At 36.6% G+C, this 21,172-nt stretch overlaps 1 protein-coding gene, 1 long non-coding RNA gene and 1 other non-coding gene across 5 annotated transcripts in view; all 3 read right to left on the reverse strand.

The window, feature by feature from the left end:
• Nucleotides 1–1,186: 1,186 nt before the first annotated feature.
• LOC131676269 (uncharacterized) lies at nucleotides 1,187–2,706 on the reverse strand. The gene is made up of 4 exons (XR_009303107.1): nucleotides 2,591–2,706; nucleotides 2,407–2,513; nucleotides 2,179–2,344; nucleotides 1,187–2,106 (listed from the first exon to the last, which is right to left on the reverse strand). It is a non-coding gene; the product is annotated as an uncharacterized LOC131676269 (long non-coding RNA).
• Nucleotides 2,707–3,813: 1,107 nt separating this feature from the next.
• The window catches only part of LOC131677143 (tetracycline resistance protein, class A-like), a 34,875-nt gene continuing 17,516 nt past the window's right edge, over nucleotides 3,814–21,172 (reverse strand). For all 3 annotated transcript variants that reach the window (XM_058956792.1, XM_058956793.1, XM_058956791.1), the window contains exons 2-7: nucleotides 12,616–13,028; nucleotides 12,097–12,498; nucleotides 11,493–11,764; nucleotides 4,653–4,892; nucleotides 4,341–4,581; nucleotides 3,814–4,271 (exon numbers count right to left, since the gene is read on the reverse strand). In XM_058956792.1, the coding sequence (XP_058812775.1) occupies nucleotides 3,911–4,271; nucleotides 4,341–4,581; nucleotides 4,653–4,892; nucleotides 11,493–11,764; nucleotides 12,097–12,498; nucleotides 12,616–12,902 (1,803 nt within the window). In that variant the 5' untranslated portion in view covers nucleotides 12,903–13,028 and the 3' untranslated portion in view covers nucleotides 3,814–3,910. The remainder of the gene's footprint in view (nucleotides 4,272–4,340; nucleotides 4,582–4,652; nucleotides 4,893–11,492; nucleotides 11,765–12,096; nucleotides 12,499–12,615; nucleotides 13,029–21,172) is intronic.
• Nucleotides 13,191–13,261, reverse strand: Trnag-gcc (transfer RNA glycine (anticodon GCC)). Its single transcript has one exon. It is a non-coding gene; the product is annotated as a tRNA-Gly (tRNA).

The raw sequence follows: 21,172 nt of genomic DNA on the forward strand, positions 1-21,172 counted from the left end.
TTGAATTTTGTGCTTCAACATTAAATGCCACCCGAAATGTTAGCAACAACCATATTTTCGCTGTTTTCAAAAGGGTTGCTAAAATCGGTTATCAGAACCCAAACTTGGTCGATTGTCTGTACTTCATTTTTTGGGGCAAATGCTGAATTCTCTATAACTCAATAAATGAGTATTTTCGGATCGGGCTTTGACGAGTAGATACCAGAGATTGATTTTGACACCATTTTGAAAAACAAGATGGCGGCTTGCGGTTTAGCGGACTTCTATATATCCCAATCAACATGGATATTTTCGACACGATTTTTATGAGTCGATGCCAAACATCCATATCTGATGCCATTTTAAAATCCAAGATGGCGATAGATAAAGTTTCGACATGTTGCATTTTTGCATGTTGGTGAATATCAATTTTGGATATGAAGATATCCTACTATTACAACCTTTGCAAATCAAAAATAATCACATTGTACGGTTTCATATGATAACTCGCCAAGAAAAAATCACCATTTTGAATTCTGAAGTCTCCGCAATTTTGGTTTTTTTAGAATGACGGTGAACATAAATTATTGAACTCCAGAGATCTTCTGGAAACCAAACATTTCGATATTACCCAAATAATTACCAAGTATGTACTAGTATATGCATTTTATTTGGATTTCAGATGCTTCATGCAGTATATTAGCATTTTTATGCATAACTATTTAAACCTATTTTCAATAAACTATTTAAAATCAGCGTTTTGAAGGCAGAAAAACAGTAAAAAATATTTTCATGGCACAACAGTAGTAGAGAGGTTTATTTTGCCAAAAGCACTTTCCATGCTTATTGGTTACCTGGATGACTTAATAAATAATCTAATTCAAGCTGTTTGGCATAAGTTGGTCACCCTGTAAATAAAGATGTAAGTCACACTGAAAAAACTACACACTGTTCTTCCATGTGTTTCACACTTCAATTTGCGCATAGTGTCAATCTTACCTTATTCAAATGGAAAACACTTCAAATTTTTCAACGCTACACACCATATTTTCAAAACATAAAACACTTTAATTTAGAGCGCAGTGCACATTATCTTGATGTTGCAAACGTATCAAAATAAACATATCAGAAAATGATTATCAACCAGAGAAACTCGGAAATCGCTTGTTTCTAGCATAGTTTTCAAATGTTGTACTCATAGAAAGCAATAGAAAAGCATATTGAAAGCAAATACTTTATTGTTGTAAACAGTATCGCCCGTTTCACAGAAAATTGGACTATCAAATATGCTCTTTATTTTTGGTACTTTTATAGATTTACCATATATTACTGAAGAATCAATTGGTGATTGTAGTGGCTCTAAGTTGTCAGCGTTTTTTTATGGCATCAGAACTGCTTTCCCGGTTATCACAGCCTAGGCTATAACAAAAGTAATATTTGAATAATGTGAGTAACCTCTACGTTATTGACAAAATTGCCGTTACCGGAGAGGATAGTAAAACCACAGAGAACAGACATCCATGATCGAACAAAAATATTTAAAAAACGTGTGTAAACATTTGAATTAATATACTAAAAACACTAGCGCCGCCACACCAACCTATCCCAACTATCCGTCAAATCGATTCCGGAACCGGTTCGAAATCCTGGATGGATTCTGCATGGAATCTAGCTCAAAGAAAACAACCGATTCCGACTCTATCGGTTGACGCATTTGATCTGGAATTCATGCTGGAAGTCCGAATAGGTTCCGGACTAGTTTGACTGGGTAGAGGAATAACCGCTGTCAATTCTGTCGCACTCAGCCACAAAAAAACATGACGACAGTAGCGCACCTGGTTTAGATATCCAAACTACCTTCGAAACCGTTAGAGATTTTACACAAGTTGAATGCTGAAGATAGACGTCTGTTCTCTGTGGTAAAACCCTCGGAGTTTCCGTTGAAAAGTTTGAGCTGAATGAAGGTGTCTCTATCGGTATTTCTGGTGGAGCCGTGTCCGGTACGGCAAGTGAAAGCAACAGCGTTTTGGTTGTTTCCTCTAATGGCACCCGGTGAAACGTTTTTACCACCGATCCTATATCCTCTTCTGCTGCTGCTTTTTCCGCAGTATTTGTATTGCATGAAGGCTACAAATTTATAATCGTAAAAACAATTGCTTAAAGCAGCAATCTTTACTATTTTCTAGTCTTCACACTCACCTGGATTGGAACCGTCGTGGTTGCCGAAGCTATGGCCAGCTTCGGAGATTCTGTTTCAAACACCGATAAGTTAGCGCAAAGATCATCGTATGATGCGATGCCTGCCTGATTCTGATCGGGCTGGGGGATACTGCGAGTAACTCCTTTCTTCCTCGATAGTGTGATGCTGCGCGAATATATTTTTATTAAGATCATATAAATGACATGTACGGCTAAACTAAAACATACCGGAAACGCAATCGACAGCTGATGATCGTCCTCTGTTACTGTGGCGATTTTCAAATGCGACAGAAAAGTCACCACAGCTGGTACATCGGTTTCATCTATTCCGTATTCTGCAAATCAACATTTTAAATGATTTAAATGATTAATACCAAGAAAACAAAATCAACGTTATTGAAAATAAGCTTACGGTTTATGATGTCAATTATCTTAGGCGGAAATCCAAGCGCACTTAGATTGGATTTTGCATTAACTCCAAATTTAGCGTCTTTACCAGCCATGATTCCTTTGTTTGTTGATTTTGATCCTAAGAGGTTTGATCGAATACCTTTGCATTCGATTTTCGAGTGTCAACCGCTTGAAATACACTAGTACGAAACAGTGGCGCAAAACGAAAAGTAAAAAAAATGATTTCCAAATCGCATGGTATTGAAATCCAAAGGAAGTCACATTGAATCATAGTGCGGTGGGATCTAAAGTGTTGGCGTAACGAAGCATGTGTTTTGGAAGTGTAAAGTTTTAGGAATGTGAATGGAAAATGTTTGAAATCATGATGTTGTTAGTTGGTAGTTTATCATGTGCAGAAACACTTGAAAGAAGCGTGTCGTTTTTTCCCAGTGCATGTTCGAACATCATCAGGAAAATGACACGGTTACGTTTGTTGTTGGACATGACGTTCTACGGGATTTTTTGACAATTTACATGGAAAAAGCCCACCTGGTCGTGTTTTCATCGCTGGTTGGCACTGTTAACACTAGATGGTCACGCCCAGGGAGACCATTCTATTGTTTGCAAATTTCAGTTTTTTGATTTGTGTCAATTTTTTATGTTTGTCAGAAAATTGGGAGGAGGGGAGCACCCCAAGCCCCATTTTCCTCAGACTACGTACCTGCGTGGACTTTTGTCTTACTTGTCAGAAGCTACACATACACACATTGTACTTCTGATGAGGAATGATGTTCAAAGTGCCTTTGATAGTAGTTGAAATAAATACATTTCCTTTTCTCTTTGTATATTGATGATTTCCATTTATATTTTGTCATTTAACTAAAATTTCTTAGGGTACCGACAACCGACCACATTTTTCTATATGGCAAAAAATCATCATCATAAATTGGTAGTTTTCATATTGACAGAATAAATTTAATTCCTTTACCAGTTGTTAGCTAATGTTTCTAGCTTTCCATTGGTATGCTTATGGTCCTATATGACGCAATTGAAGAAATGTTACGAGCCAAAAACAAAAGGGTGCCGACAACCGACCACATTCCCCTATACAAAAATTCAGGTTGTTCCTATATAAAACTTGAATGGATAAAAAACTCGAGTCCAGAAATCGAATGATGACAACTTCGCTACCTATAAAACTTGGACGAAATGAACGTAAATGAAGTGAAAATAATAAACTATTAATAAACAATAAACTATTCATTTATTTTTAACGCATATTCTTAACATACATATAATACTATCAAAGTGTAGCAGCTTACTATGTATCCACTATTGAAAATCACAGTTTACAATGTTCCAGGTGCAGCACCGGTAGATCCTTCATTATTTCCATCGTCTCATGTATCACCCCTTCCGAATCATTTGCTGAAAATCCAACATTGACAGCACCTTCCGAAACAGCATTCGAGGCCCGTCTGGCTGCGGATGGTCTCCGGAGTGAACCTAGCCTGCCTGTGAGAATGAGTGACCCAGGCTCATCAACAAGCTTACTCGTATCGACACTAATCACAGCCCCATTCATAATACTAGTTCCCGAGGAGCCATTGTTTGATTCGTCCGCTGCCTGTTTGAATTTGTCGTTCAGCCGGGCTTCTTCTGCCAGAACCTTTTCCTCTCGTTTGTGCACTCGGTACATCCATCTGCAAAATAATCGCATTTTACGATCCATTCCAAATGTTCGTCGCACTTTTTAATCAATTTAAACTTACAAGAAAATCACCACAGCTGGTGCTGTTAATGCACCTCCCAGCAAGAAGAATGCGCCCGGCAGCACGTTAATGGTAGATGCGTACACCGTTGTATACATCGGGGCGTACACCAACGGCATCAGCGCTTCGGCTACACCGAATAATGAATTCACCTTTCCCAGCTCGTCACTAGCAACCAACTTGGAGGCAATCGAACGCATCGAGATGAATGAGGTACCGTTTAACATTTCCACAACTGGTCCTGCAGAAATCGGTTCAAAAGTTTGCCGTTTTGGCATTAAAAAGTTGAATAATGACAGGTCAATTTCTTACCTAGATACAACTGCCACGTGGTGACGGCAAAGGCGTACACGAAACTGGACAAAATTTTGGACATGCACGACATAACACCGATCAGTGCGTCGTCAATTTTCAGCAGATGGGAGAACACACCCACCGAGAAAATGGTTCCGATCAGTCCGGTCAGCATGCCGTATGTGGAGAAAAAGCTGAACTCGACCTCGCTCCAGTTGAACCGGTAGCGCGTGAAGAGGTAGATCACGGACATTTCACCTGCGGGTGGGAAAAGAATTTGTTGGTGAAAGTATCTATAATAATTGAAGCAGTTTACGAAAAACACCAAATAAATTGATATATTAGGAGAAAAGTTTTTAAGCTATTTACAATATTCTATTTTTTAGTAATTTTAGCAATGGAATATTGAAAACGAAAATTCGTCGTGGTTTTGCTATATTATTCTACCGTAGAATTCAGCAGTAGAAGCTGAAATTCATTCGTTGTGTCATAACAAAAACTAAGAAGGCAGCTAAACAGTTTTTGAACAACTAAACTGATCAGATGATCATATAAAAATGCTTTCAAAATAATATATTCCATTGGAAACTTTATTATAATTGTTGGTATCTAAACTACCAACGCTACCTGTTATACGATCTTAGATACTTTCTTCGCCAAAACCACATTATAATTTTGTTATTTCACTTTGATCGTAAACAATTCACAAATAAAATAACTTGTTCTCGCTGACAAAAACTAGTTTTACAATTCTGTTGACGATGTAAGACGATTCCAAGGTCGTCGATCGCCAGCAAAAAAACTATCGGACAATGATAGAAACGCAAAAAATAAGCGATCCCATCACAGGTTCGTGAGTTGGGCCATTTTTCAAACGAATCCCGACGCTATCGATAAAATACAACAATGAGGCTAACAAAATTGAATTGAAGGTGAAAACCGATTAGAATTTTAATGTATGATTCAATGAAATATTATTTTAATCGCAAGAGCCAACATTAGCGTAAAAACTCCCAAAAATCTAGATTATTCATGACAGATTTCTAATGCTGTGTGAATATCTTAAAGTACTTCAATAAATTAAATATTTACGAAAACTCTAAAACACATCTTTTCCACAGAACCTGTTCAAATAAATCAATGAATGGGAGTAAACTGCCAAATATTTGAATATCCTCGTTAATTCAATACCTTAATGAATTCAAAAAATTCGACTCAGTCCGATATAATAGAAAAATAATATCCTCAAAAAATGTGTGAAACAATGTATACCCGCAACAAAACAAAAATAATCATGAAGTGAGTTATTGTATATTGTGATTTTGAAATGCCGACGAAAAAGCAAGAAATAATAAAATCATTTGCTCATTTCCTAGGAAGTGGAATATTTTGCTTTAAAAATTGAACAATAAATTTTATTAATACAGTTTACAGCATATTGCGCTGACTTCCACTTTTCTGTTTTATAAAATGTTAACATCCGTGCTCCGGTTTGAACGGAATTTTCCACAAAGTGAATGTTGATAGTGTGCTGACGTTATTTCGCATAAATCCTTGACAAAAGATCAAAAATCGAAACGTCGAAAGGACAAAACATCGAAAGACAAAAGATAAAATTAGTTTCAACAGGACGGCGGCTTGACGTCATATTATCGTAGTCAACATAAGAACTTTGTTTGTAACAAAATGAACAAAATTTGTTCATAAGACGTAGCACAGTAGTTTGCGTCAAATCAGAGAAAGTGTGCATTGTTTTCTATTGTTTACTGCTACTGCTGTTTGTTGCTGACATTTCAAGCGACTTTGACGTTGTTAAACTGACCCCCCAATGATCGGAGGAAAAACAATGTTCCCTATTGTCAAACTCTGTATACAGAGATAGGAATGTCAGTTTGCCTGAGTTTAAAGGACAAAGGGTCGAAAGGACAAAAGATTGAAAGGAACTAAACGTCGAAGGAACAAAAGGTCTAAACTAAAAGGGTTCTATTTTATATTTTTAGAACAAAGAAAAAAAATATATGTAAAGTAATAGCATATCTACCATACTCTCCGAGTACTAAGTTTTGACAATAACAATTATTTTTGTTGAAACTAAAAACATATATAAGCAAGTCTCAAAGATGGATGAAAAATCTGATTGAAGCTGAGTTTATGTTGAACACTAGCAAAGATTTTTAATTAGTCTTGTTATGAACAAAACATAAATTTGGTAAAAAATACATCGAAGTATGAAATTTTTTGTGGGAAATGAATTGCCATGGTTTAAGTTAAAAAAAGTTAGAAAAAATGCTTTGTTGGGATGTCAAAAATTTAGTAATTTATTGACGAAAAATTATCTAATTAGGTATAAGTCATAAAGAAATTCATATATTTTAAGCAAAGATAAACATCGCTCATTTCAGTTCAACACAAAAGGCTGCAGACTTGAAGTTCGAAGTCGATGTTTGGCGTGCAGAAGTCGACGCGAATCGCCATTTTGAATTTCGGTATGATAAAAAACTTCAACGTGCCCAGAAATAAACACATTCATTCTACTGGATGTTCCTCATTTCATTATCGCAAAACAAATTCTCGAATTTCGATGTATTTTGACCAAATCTGAAAGAACCTCACCTAAAAGAATTTTGTTCGACAAAAAAATAGTGCGCTGAGATCGCACATTATTTTTTCGAAAAGTAAATGGTAAATGATGACATATTCCGTTGCCAGCTTGTCTCTAGTAAGTCACGACAGATTTTAACGAGCATTTGAATTTTTTAAAAATATTTTCAATTATAAAAATAATGACTCAGTGCAATGGAAAATGATGCGAAAATTGAATGACGTATTTAGGTGTTGTATACGAGGTCGAGTTCTTAAGTTATGCACTGAAATAAAAAATCAAAAACAATGCTTTACAGTCAAGGTCACATAACTTCCGTAAGCTTTGGAGATTTTCATAGAAGTTCTATTAAATAACACAGCGAATATTTCGAAAAAAAAAACTATGTTGGTGATTAAGCCCTCCAAAATCACAAAGAAGATTTACCTCTTCAAAACCACTGTTTAAAGATTTGGAGGAGTCAGAAAAGTTTGTTGAAAATAATATTAGAAACAACTTTGTTGAATACACGAGAGCTTTATTTATGAAGCGAGATATAAAACAATGTTTGCGAAATTTCTATTTTAAGTTTTGGAAGCTCTCACTTTAGATAAAAATATGTATTTCATTTTTTCAAGAATGTTGCAAAAGGTCAAACAAATGTATCAATCTTAATCATTAGTATTAGAGCAGCTTGTTATAAAGCATATTTTTCACAAATAGCCCATCCTATCTCGAAAGCCCTTCGGACATAGAGCATTTATATCTTCAACAAAGTTGTTCATAATATCATTCTCAACAACTTTACTGAAGACACAATATCTCGAAATAAAGTTTTTTGAAGAGGTAGTTACTTTTATGGGAATTGATCACCACAATATAATTTCAAAAGATGGTCTTAAGTAAGTTATGCAAGTATTTTGAAAACATTAAACTTTCAACATTGTGATGTAATGGTTAGAAAATTTTAGTTCTACATGTTACCGCATAGCGAGTGTTAGCACTAACTTTTCAAAGGAAAGAGATAAATATTTGGTGTAGAACAGGCATTTTGCAGTAATTCTTCTAAACATTTCGATATGCTATCTCTCTTCTTTGAAAAGTTAGTGCTGGCTCCATCTATGGGGTTACAGGTTGAACTAAAATTTTCTAACCAAAATATAACTCATATTATATATCAAAATTCTTCTAAGCATACTATTCAGCCAAACCTAATCACTATTTCATAAAAATATACAGTTCTTGAAAATTCCGAACAGACACAACCATGCGTTGCTAGGTCCCATTCAAAAGTGACTTTGACATCACTATGTTAAAAGTTTAATAACTTCTTCTAACAAAACCAGATTGACTTACTGTCTTCGACTAATGCTCACTTGCAGTGATTATCTGATGTATACAGTGCTACCTAGTGGTGAAAATGCGAGCTAATAGGCTTCCTCCATGCAAATTGTCGAAAAATTCCATTCAAATTTCAGGCACATTGGTCCGCTAGCTAGAACTGCATGGATTGCTTCAACTTTGGAATTTCCTGATAGGACTAGAAATCGACTCATTACCGATTGAGTTTTCAAAAATTTATTATTCTTCTTAGCAATCGAATGTCTACGTTAAATCGCATTTAATCGTTTTCTGCCCTAAACTAATTGATAGAGCCTAAGAATGAGTAAGCAGAGCAAACGGTTGGATCACAGTTTTGCTTGCCAGGAGCCGCCACTTCTAACGACGAGTCGGTGATCCCCTCGTACAGCGAATGATTAACGGCTTTACGCCACTTCTGTTCCCTGGCTTACGTTATACAGATAAACTGCATCAGACTTGTTTCGCCGTACATTTTCTCGAGTAATCGAAACGTTAGGCCATTGCACCATATTGGCATTTAATTAGTACTAATACGGCATTAACACCCTATTTAAGAATTTGCAATGTGATGAAGTCAAAATTTGCGTTCAATGCAAGCGACAAACAAAGGTAACAATAAACAGTTACCCGGTGCATTTTGTTTGAATCCGCTGCGTTATAGAAGTTCCAATAAATGTGCCGTTATTGGAAGGAAGAAACGTCAAATAAAACCAAAACAAACATTAAAACTGTCAACACCCAAAATCAAAGCACAGAGAATTGGGTCATTGAATGAAAATATTACTAAAATCGATAGAATTAAACTTTCTCAATGTAACAATATATATATGTCCGATTTTTAAGAGTTCATTACGATTTTAAATTACGCTAAAATGGCTCCAGCACAAAGGAAGAGTTATAGTTGACTTATTTTGTTGCATTCGAACACATTCTATATAGCCTAGGTAGTAAAAGAAGCGCTTTGTTCGGGAATGATTTTGAATATTCCCTAGCTCGAGACGTGCAAACGAAATGTTTGGTGAAATATATAGTACTTATATAACACATAATATTTACTTTCCGTTTAGCATGGAATATACATCACAGATGATATTCAGACTACCAATCAGGGTGGCCAGACCTACCGATTTATCGGTAGTCCTACCGATTTTGGTCTTCCCTGCCGATTCACAGACGACCAAGGCCAAACTACCGATATTTTCTCATCCCTACCGAAAACTACCGATTTTTATTGATTTTGGACACATCCTACTCAACATTCATTTTTGAGTTGGATTTGGTCTGAGATCCGTGTTTTCAGTATTTTGTACATTTCTATGTCAACACTACGTTTTTGGGGCAACAACCCGGCTTACCGATAACTACCGATAAACTTTTAGTGACTTTACCGTTATTAAGGAATTCTATCTGGCCACCCTGGTTCCAATAACGAGTCTAACAAATTGACAACGTGGGTGATACGAAGCATTAGAAATGCAAAAAATTAGCTGTCAATCTCAGTATTATAATATGACAACATTTCGACTTCACGAAAATATATAAACATTAAACCTGCGTATAGGCCCACCATCCCTTATTAACTATTGTATGTGTAAATAGAGAACAGATACCCGGCTGCTTCAATGCTTATTGGTTGCTTGGATAGGATGGAGAAGACACCGAAAAAGCTGAAAATAAATCAAACAAAATATGAACGAATTCAGAAACCTTCCGGCTTAAATGCCCAGGCTGCCTATTGTATAATAAGGAAACGCACACATAACCTGTTAAAAACATAATGTGGAGAAAATCATCATGCTAATAAGTTTTTTTTTTTAGCAGTCACACTAAACCAATGTTAATTTCAAACACGGTAATGTTGAATATCAAATAGTCTCAGAAATATCCAATCTTTTAAACCTATTTGCAATAGTAAGCCACTCAATACGACCGCCCGTCCTGAATATCACAAGTTAAACAACCCCAGTACTGTTTGTTCAATGTCAAAGTCAATTTGACAATGTGAAACTTCCGTCGCGATATTTATTCCTATGGTGAATATTGTGAATGAGCACGCTCGTACCAGCCTCATTATCTTATATTTAAGCTAATAGCTGTCGTCAATTAAACACGTTCAGGAGAACTGAGGGCAAAACAACGTCGCACAGACAACTAAATGCAAGATGATACAAACAATTATGAATCTAAAATTATAGGATAAAGAAAATACAGCGATCGTAAATTTACCAAAGGGCCTAAGTTACTTGATAGATGGTCATAATCGATCGCAGAGACATCTAACCAAAAGCATCTATTTAAATGAGACTCAATATTCTTGTATTTTATATGAACCGCTTACTTAGAAAAAATGAATATTACAATGGACGTAAGCAAATTTCCGAAGTATTTTTGTTTCTGATAATTATACACAGTTAAAAAAAATCTGTAAACTTTACGTCTTGTAAGAGGCAACTGGAAGGATAATTACATAAATATACATAAATTTACATTTAATTACATGTAAAAATGTGAGGTGTTCGCCGTCCCCTAGGACATTCAGTCTGATTTTTATTTTAAAAGAGTCACAATATTTAATTTTACATGTTAGAACATGTGAAATTCTATTGACGGACAAAAAATATGTCGCTGCATTGTTTACGTCAAATGTATTATTCATTTTTTCGAATAGAGTATTTTGCATGTTTTGACATGTAAATTAAAATATTGTGTCTCTTTCAATTTAACACTGTGCTAATAAACTAGCGAATTTCGCACGACGCGTATTTTTACATGTTTTAAATGTAAATTCGTGTGAATTGCGATGGCTTTTCTTTATGCATCTTGCGGAACGCAAAATTGCAAGAATTTTTCTAAGTGTGCGAGAAATTCTCGTTTCGGCCAATTAACGATCGAAATATAAACACCTCCTCACTCACCGTGCAACGGTCCGATTACGACCATAACCACAATCATCAGCATTATCACCCGCAGCCGGCGTTGGCGTTCGCCTTTTTTGAATGCCACCCGGAAAGTTTGCAGCACGTGCTCCTTGTCGAAGAAATCCGCCAGCACGCTCTTCTCTTTGGCCTTCAGTCGTTCCTTCTCGTCGACGTTAACGTTGACCTCCTTGAGGAAAAACACCCCATAGAAGAAGGCCACCAGATACAGACAAGCGGAGATCGAAAATACGCCGTAGAAGCCGATTTTTCTGCGGAATGAGAAGTTAACTTAAATCGTTGAGTTAAACTGTGGATCCTGGTCGTAAAACTAGCCGTTGCAACATAACTTAGAGCAGTTTATGCAAATGGAGTCCGGTAAATCAAACATCTCAAAATGTGTGTGGAACTAGGTAGCACATGAACGATGTTAACGGCCAGGTTGGGACAAACAACAAAATAGACACGCAGTTTATGCGTGTCACATATCTAGTATAACTAGACAAACAGTTAAGTAAGCTTCATTCAAGCCGGAAATCATAACACTAGCATGGAGCGACTATGCCATCGGCATATCGATTAGGCCCCAAGTTCACGTACTTACTTGAGTAGGATGCCACTGAACGCCATTCCAATGGGAACACCCAGCGAGAAGCAGAGATTCACTATGCCTATGCGAATCGTTCGCTCCTCCGTGGTTGTAACGTCCGCAATATAGCTGAACACCCCCATGAACATGGTGAACCATCCACCGGAAAGGGCAGGAAAGAGTGCCTCCGTCACGGCAGCAACTTCCATCGGGGCCCGCTCGAAATAGGTGCACAGAATTAGACCAATCGCAGTGGTAAACTCACCGATGATCGGAATTAGGATGCACGGTTTCCGCCGGCCGTGTCGATCGCTCCACGAGCCCCAGAACAGGATCAGCAGGCAGGGCAAAGCACTTTGCAGGACCGTCTTCCAACCGGCCATTCGGGCGACCATTTGCTGAATCATTTCCTCCTCGCTGGAATTAGATAGTTGATATTTTTTTAAATATCTATTTCTAAAATCTGTCAGTCTGTGCGTAAAGTCAAACAAGGAAAACCAGCACATTAAAACATAAACTAGTCTATATACTTACTGGGTGTAGTTGGCCGTTTCCCTTCGTGTCAAGGCGTCACACACGGTGTCCCCGTAGTTCAAATTGACCCGGCATGCCTTTTCCAGATTCAGATTCTGGGTGGCAAGACCCGCCAACACGCTTGGCATGATGTAGCAAGCTACAATGGGCTCGACCGTTATGTTGTCCTTGAAGTATCGAAGCTTTTCCTTAAACGATCTCGGTGGTTTCGGTACGGTTTGCTGCTGCTGCTGCGAGAGCAAATGTTTTTCCTTCATTTTTTCCAATGATGAGCTTAATTCCGCCATTTTTTGTTGTTGCTGCTATACACCTCCTGTGAGGTACCTATGCCAAACAAAACCGATCACTGTTTATTTTGCACAGGTGCATTCGTCTCTTGCATTATTCTCCGGTACTGCCTCGTTCATTAGTGCCTGTAAAAAAATAACACGTTCATATCCGGTGCTTGCCGCAATCAACATTTGCTATAATTTATCATAACAATATAAATTGTGTTGGCGTGCAGCTAGCTAAACAAAAAAGCTAATGCTTTTGTGATAAGAAACAACGTTCAGGTGGCAGAAAAAACATATGTGTGCATCGGCCGCAAATCGAACCCGGGCTGCCCGCGTGGCAGGCGAGCATTCTACCACTGAACCACCGATGCTTGCTGATAATTACAGCGAACGGAATGGACATAAACATAGTTCAAATATATTCAAATCAAGAATCATCCAAGGTGATCATGATCTAGCACTTCTGTAATTCGGTGAAGAGCATAGTTGCGAATCACCATCACGAAATATAACGCTATTTTTAGAACCCGTTATCCGTTGAAAAGAAGGAAGCAATTAGATTGCTCAGGGAGGGTGGTAAAGGAAGTAAAGCTTTGGACTAAGAGTTTGAGTGGGACCTTTCATGGGAGCACTAAGAATTATAACAATTATTCGATGCAATTAATCTGATTAGATTCCACTACTGCCAGGCACATTTTCAGTTAATTGTGAAAAATGATGATTCGATATATCTTCGTCCTTTTACAATATTATTGAAACCTTTCAATTCAGATTGTCTTCGACTACCTTTTTCATGTAGTTGGACGATTGCAAATATTCTAGGAGAACTGTATGAAGCATCGATAGGTAAAAATTGAGCAGCTTCTGGCACTACGAGATAAGACAAATCTTTATCAAAGCTTGTTCGTGTTTCTTGACCCCAACAGTCTGTTTTAGTTTTAGAACCCTATAAAAAGTTGGGCGTGAAAGGGTTGAAGCTGCAATAATTTTACGAGCAGTAGATAAATTTGAAACCATAAAAACTAGGGGTGGGCAATGCTAAACACATAATCGCCAGATGACGTATAACTATTTGTTGATGTATCATATGGAAATTCCGTTTAACCAAAAGCAACCATTTATGCTTAAGTTTATATGTTTGTTTCATGAACACAAATTAAATTATACATACAAATTGAAACGGATACAATTACACTAAAACACTAACAGTATAAAGTAACGGCGAAAGGGAAATGCTCCCAAATTGTTTCTTTCCTAACATTTCGAGATTCTAAAAAAGACAAATGGAATGTTTAAAATATGAATATATATGTACCCAGATTTAACCAATTCTATCTTCTTCATGTGTTTTCCGGTAACATAATATAATTCAAACTTTATCCGACCGGTTTGATTCGAATCGCGTGATGACACTTGTTTATTGCGAATTCGTATCTTTCTGCTCATCCGCGGGGATTAAATAGCTAATAATTACAGAAATGCCAATGTTATTGTCACATCAAAACGGTTGATGTTTACAAAGCACTTTCGATCTCCGTTTTGGTTTGATATTTGTGATACAAAAAATTCGGATAAATTTGCGATAGAAGTTATCGAAAAAGTTACAAGCAATTAAGGAACCATTCATAAATTAAACAACACTTTTAAGGGAGGTGTAGGGGGTAGGACATAAAGTGTCATGTTGTGACCTATGGAGGAGGAGAAGTAAGCTAAAAAGTTTTCAAATTTTGAGCGAATTCTGTACATTTCTTTTGTAAGAAATGTAAAAATGTAAAAAAAGGTAAAAAATGTAAATTAGGCAAAAAAAGGAAAAAAGGAAAAATATGCTAAAATGTTTAAAAAATTTAAAAAGGCAAAAATTTAAAAAGGTAAAAAATGTAGAAATGTAAAAAAATACTAAAAATGTAAAAAAGGCAAAAAATACGAAAAGGTAAAAAACGTAAAATAGGTTAAAAATGCAAAAAAGGTAAAAATGTCAAAATGGTAAAAAATGTAAAAACTGTAAATGGTAAAAAAGGTAAGAAAGTTGAGAAAAGTAAAAAATAGGAGCTAAATAAGTTGAAAATGTAAAAATTTAAAAAATGATAAAAATGTTAAAAAGATAGATAATGTAAAAAATGTAAATATGTTAAAAAAAATAAAAAAAGTTAAAAAGATAAAAAATCTCTTTTAATCCACCTAGTGGTGCAATTGTGCTTTTCTCATTTGTCCAAACTACGATTGCATGGCTGCTTATGTTCAATACAACGGTGAAAATGAATATTACATATTCTGTACGATTTGCACATAAAGGGCGAACACGAAATTATTGCGACACATTCAACAGGGCATAACTTTTTTACCATTGGGTAAAAATCAACCAAATTTTGCACACTTTCTCATGGATGTGTATTGTTTACATGCTGTCAAACTCGAAGTCGTGTTTTTCGATTCAACGAAAATGGAGGTGAACCAACGAACAAATTCTTTCCAAGCACCTGGAATTTCCTGACCTGTCGCACCGGCAGTTGTTTTTTTTTTTTTTCAATTTGTTTATTTGATAAGGCACGTATGCGTTAGCTTAAAGGTGCCATTTTTTCATTGTTTTACATTTTGAATTTCTTAAAACTAGGGGGATACACATTTCAATATTATTTTGTTTTATATAATAAAACTAAAAAAAAAACTACAGCTAACTTATACATATAAAAGAGGGTATAATATTCGTAAGATTTGGGGGACGGTTCATTTGTGTGTTCTTTGTATAGTAATTCACTTTATGATTTTTAGAAGGGAGATTGTAGAAAAAATAATTATTAACTAAGCGGAACATTTTACAAGCTTATTAACTAGAGATAACTAGAAAGAGTGGTTCAAGATTAAGGGGAATTAATTAGGACTATTTTAAAGTAGTGGTACTGTTGCACATTTCTTAACGAGATTAAATATTGTTCAACTAAAACTAGAAGATAGGGGGGCACATAAATTTTGGGAAGATATTCAAGGGGAGAAGGGGGTGAAGTCATACATCTGTGTATCAGAGACATGGGAGGGTGGGTGGACAAGGCTGAAGAGGGGGGGGGGGGGTGAGATATAAACTTTCAGTTTCCGGCATCAGGAATTAACGGCCAGGATTACAGATACGAATGGATTGATCAACTAACACTAGAAGATAGGGGGGCACATAAGTTTTGGGAAGATATTCAAGGGGAGAAGGGGGTGAAGACATACATCTGTGTATCAGAGACATGGGAGAGAGGGTGGACAAGACTGAACGGGGGGGGGGGGGATATAAACTTCAGTTTCCGCATCAGGAATCAACGGCCAGGATTACAGATTCGAACGGATGTATCAAGTATTGGGACGCCGGGCGGTTTTCCTCGAGCCGGCAGGGGTTCCTCCAGACGATTTCGTAGTACGGCTCAGATACGGATCGGGAACACACCGCGCTGCGCGTGTGATGTTGTACTGTAGATCTCGTGTTGTTGGTTCATTCGACAGATGTTTTGTCTCGTCTTGGAGTCGTATCAAACCATCGTTGGGGTACGGTAGGCGGAAGAGGGCACTTCTGGGAATGATAAGAGAAAAGATAGGGGCATTTAAATTTGGATATTGATGGTTCTGAGGAACGTGTATATAAGGGACATCACCGGCAGTTGTTGAACATTCACCATTCAACCGTCTCCAGAGTGTTGAAGCGGTTCCAGGAACGGTTGACGTTGGACCACGGCAAAGCAGCTGGAAGAAAACCGGGACCGGAGAACAAAAAGACGGAGGGAAAGGTGAAGCGGATGATTAAAGCAAATCCCAACGTCTCAAGCCGTAATTTGGCTAAAAAGATCGGCATGTCGCAGAGCTACGTCCAGAATGCAAAGAAGAGAGCTGGACTACATACATACAAGGTACAGAACTTCCCAAACCGCGATGAGCGGCAACAATCGACGGCAAAAACTCGGGCACGGAAGCTCTACGAGAAGATGCTGACAAAATATGGCTGCTGTGAGATGGACGACGAAACGTATATAAAAGCCGATTTTAAGCAAATTCCGGTGTTGGAGTTTTTCACCGGCAAGAGCAAGTCCTAGTCCTAGACAAATTTAAGAAGAAGAAAATTTCGAAGTTCGCCTCCAAATATCTCATTTGGCAGACCATCTGCTTTTGCGGACTGAGGAGTGAGCCTTTCGTGACAAAGGGCACAGTAAATGGCGAGATCTACAAATCTGAGTGCCTCGAGAAGCGCCTTTTTCCGTTCTTGCAGCAGCACGAAGAAGCTTCGCTATTTTGGCCAGATTTGACATCATGCCACTATTCTAAAAAAGTCCTGGAGTGGTATGAGGCCCATTCTGTCCATTTTGTTTCAAAGGACATGAATCCGCCAAACTGTCCGGAGCTGCGCCCGGTGGAGCCCAAAATTTTGGTTTGATTTTAAACATAAGAAAATTGGCATGACATTTTCGGTGTCGCAATAATTTCGTGTTCGCCCTTTACATACAATGGATCGACAGCCACGATCTTGAGATGCAATGTGGCGACACTGAAACATCGCTTGAAGCCAGCGGCGGATCAAGGAAGAGGATCTGGGGGGTCCGGACCCCGCCGAAAATTTTCAACTTGTTAAGAAATTTTAAATTAGTTTCAATTTTAAAGTATGCAATGAGCATACTCCTACCTACGCCTAAATAAGTCAAAAAAATCGCGGGGATTAGGTTGACGATTTTTAGAGTGATTGCATAACCTTTCTATATGAAAAAGGCAAAAATGTAAACAGGTAAAATAAAGTTATTAATGTAGAAAAGGAAAAAAATGTAAAAAAAAAGCCAAAAATGTTAAAAATGTAAAAATGCTAACAATGTAAAAATGTAAAAAATACAAATGGGGTAAAAAATGTCAAAAATATAAAAGAGGTAATATAAGGTAAAAAGGAAAAAAAATGCAAAATAAAGAAAATGCAAAAGGAAAACAAATGTTAAAAACGTGAAAAATATAAAAACGGTAAAAACAGTTAAAAGTGAAGAATGTAAAAAATGTAAAAAAAGGTTGAAAATGTACAAATAGTCAAAAACGTAGAAAATGAAATATAGATAAAAAGGTAAAAAAATAATATTGTACGAAAGGAAGGAAGATAAAAATGCAAATAAGGTAAAAAATGTCAAAAAGGTACAAAATGTAAATAAGGTTAAAAATGTAAAAAGGTAAAACACTTAAAAAAGACAAAAATATAATAATGTAAGTCAGAAAGGCAAAATTTGTAAAAAATCGAAAACGCAAAAAATGAAAAAAGGTAAAAAAATGTAAAAAAAATGTAAAAAGATAAAAAAGACAAAAAAAAAGTAAAAACAACTAAAAAAGGTAATGTACAAAAGGTAAAAAATGATACAAGGTAGAAATGCACAAAGGTAAAAATGCAAAGAAGGTAAAAAAGCAAAAATTATAAAAAATGTAAAAAAGATAAAAAATGAAAGAGGTCAAAAATGTTAAATAGGTTAAAAAATGTAAAAAAGGTAAAAAAATGTAAAACTAAAAAATTTAAAAAAAGTGAAAATGTTAAGTATGTAAGATAGATATGTGGTGTCCACAGTAAAGTTGTTTCCTAAAGTAGGAGCTACAAATTTGCTGAAGGCATGTTCTCAATACAATAACTTAATAAAAATTTCTCACTTGCAGATTAATCCCCTAATCTGCGATAATACAATCTCAGAAAAAAAGGAAAGTGATAAAAATCTTTCGCGCGAATTACATGTTAAATATTCATCTTGACGATACTCCGATTATAATAATTTATAGCTCTCTGGGAACATACAATTTCTGGTGATCAGGGGTTGTAATTCTCTCTCACTCACGCGAGAAGTAGCTTATCCGATGTCGAACTTTTCCGAGATAAGATGAGTCGCAAAATTCTCCGTCTCCACAAATAGCGTGAGAATGATTTTCCGGATAAAATTTATTTGACTTTTTCCTTCTCACCGGAGAAGGTGATAAAATTTTAATTTCGTGGAAATCAATAAAAACTTCAAAAAATACACTTAATTACAAAGAAAAGCGGCAAAGAAGTATGATGGACTTGTTTTATCGTGTTTTGGAATAACGACAGCAAAGCAGGGAACGCCAAAAGGATACCGTGATAAACTCATTCACTCATTCTCCGGCTGTTTTATTTATCCGGAGAAATAACACGTTGTATTTATCCGGAGAAGTTGTGTGAGTGCCAATAACTTTTCGTGTGAAAATGTGAGTTTTTATTGTCGCAGTAGCAAACTATCCGGGCGCATTTACTCATATGAGCGATAAATGCAATGCCTGCTGGTGATATACAGAACATTTGTCTATGTTGTCAATTTTGACAGATAACCCAAAAATAATAAAAAGTACCTTTTTACGCACACAATTATCGGTATCAAAACTAAGTTAATAGTAATCTGACTGAGTATTGGGCCTTTCATTTAAAATTGGTTTGGATAAGATCGGTTCAGTCATTGCTGAGAAACAGAGTTTGCCACATACATACACACTAGAATGACTAGAGAAAAAAATGACTCAGGGGTGGGCCAATTGGGTTTGTAAAAATTCATTATTTTTCAGGACAGTCTAATAAATGCACACGGACATTAACCCAAATCTTTGATCTGAGTCGATTGGTATATAAGACACGGTCCTCCCAGTTCGGAAAAAATCTTGAATGACCAGATTACCTTAGTTTAGGCTCTTTGTATTGCTCCATTTCGATTGATAAGGTGTGCCGTTTAGCTAAGGTGAGCCGATTGTAAAGTGATGAATTAGCATCCACGAGTTTTTTCGTTGAAGGACATTCGAAAGTTGGCAAATCTCAACCTAGAAAAGAAGTTACATTCCATTATCCCATCGACTTGGGGTCAAGAAGATGGATGTGGGCTGTGACTTCATGCGGGTGATGTCTTGGCTGGAATATACGTTTAATGCAGAGGTCTGGGCTTGTGGAGAGCAGTCTGTATGACGATTTTGCGACGATTATCAGGACATCGAGCATATTGTCTGGTCATGCGTCGAATATTGCGATACCAGATCTCAGATACATGGTTTTCTTATGGTCCGAGAAAGACGCAACAAAAATAACATTATTAGCGCATTTAATCACAATTGTATCATATCGTACATAACGAATGTGCAGTGTGACCACATGTTGTGCAAAAAATCAGCACCACGTTTTGCAAAGTTGTGTATAGGATCAGTATAACAGAAGCAAGTGGTGCAAATTCAGCAGCTTCAATGAAATCCACAAGATCTATTTAAAAAAAGTTGTCATTACATTTAAGGTAAAATAGGAGGCTTTTTACTACTACTACAAATGTTTTCACGTTAACAATCACAAATAGAAGTGCTATGCTATAATTCTCGCTAAGGGAACATTTTGGGTGAAAACCTTTTTTACCGGTGGAAAAAATTGGTTGAACCCGGGTTTGCACGTAAAGGGCACAAAAGCATATAACTAATTAGTTATGGAGATGCGTTTCAAGTTCCTTTCAGAATCCGACACTGGACGAATATCCATGATTCATTAAATAAAAGTAATTGTTGTACCAAAAACTTCGCAACCTTACATCCGTTGGTGCGTGTACGCTTCTTGGCATTACACAGTATCGTCCTACAATCTAATTTAGTTGTGAATCCCTTAGTTTAACGTAAGTTTATACTGTGGCAAATAGTCTTATAATACGCTATCATATGATCATTGACTATCTTCAATATAGTAAATAGTCTGTATGGTCACGTCACCAAGTTTCATTTATGCGCGTCCTGGTTCGATCTAGTTTCGCTCAAACCCCTGCCTGTATCTTCTACATATCTAGCACTCAGTATTCAATTTTTTCACACATATTCTTTGTAGGGACTAGTAAACTAAGTCTAGAATTATATTTCTATATGGTCGGTTTTCAGCCTCGCCCAAAATAGCCTGAAAGTCATGATCCAACCAACCGACTTGGAATGGATGTGATTCAAGAGGAACGTAGGCATGAAGGTGTGAATTGCAATTGACATGTTTGTGGCTGATGGATAACATTAGCGAAACAGCTGGTCGATATATTAGGGTAATCACAGATACGGGCTAGAGGAAATTAGCAACATGTTTCGCAATAATAGGGTTAGGGTACCATTGATCTCTGTGAAGACATTCATTGCAAATAATTTATTACAAAATGTTCTTGGTTGTGCGTAGTAGACCTCTCCACATTTTGAAAAAGTTTTGAAATATACATGGGTCAGCTCAAATTTTTGGTCTAGGTGTGAATTTAAGAACTTTCGCCAAAAATGGCTTAATTTGGATATGA

This window comes from Topomyia yanbarensis, chromosome 1, assembly GCF_030247195.1.
Source record: "Topomyia yanbarensis strain Yona2022 chromosome 1, ASM3024719v1, whole genome shotgun sequence".
In the NCBI taxonomy this organism is placed as follows: Eukaryota; Metazoa; Arthropoda; class Insecta; order Diptera; family Culicidae; genus Topomyia; species Topomyia yanbarensis.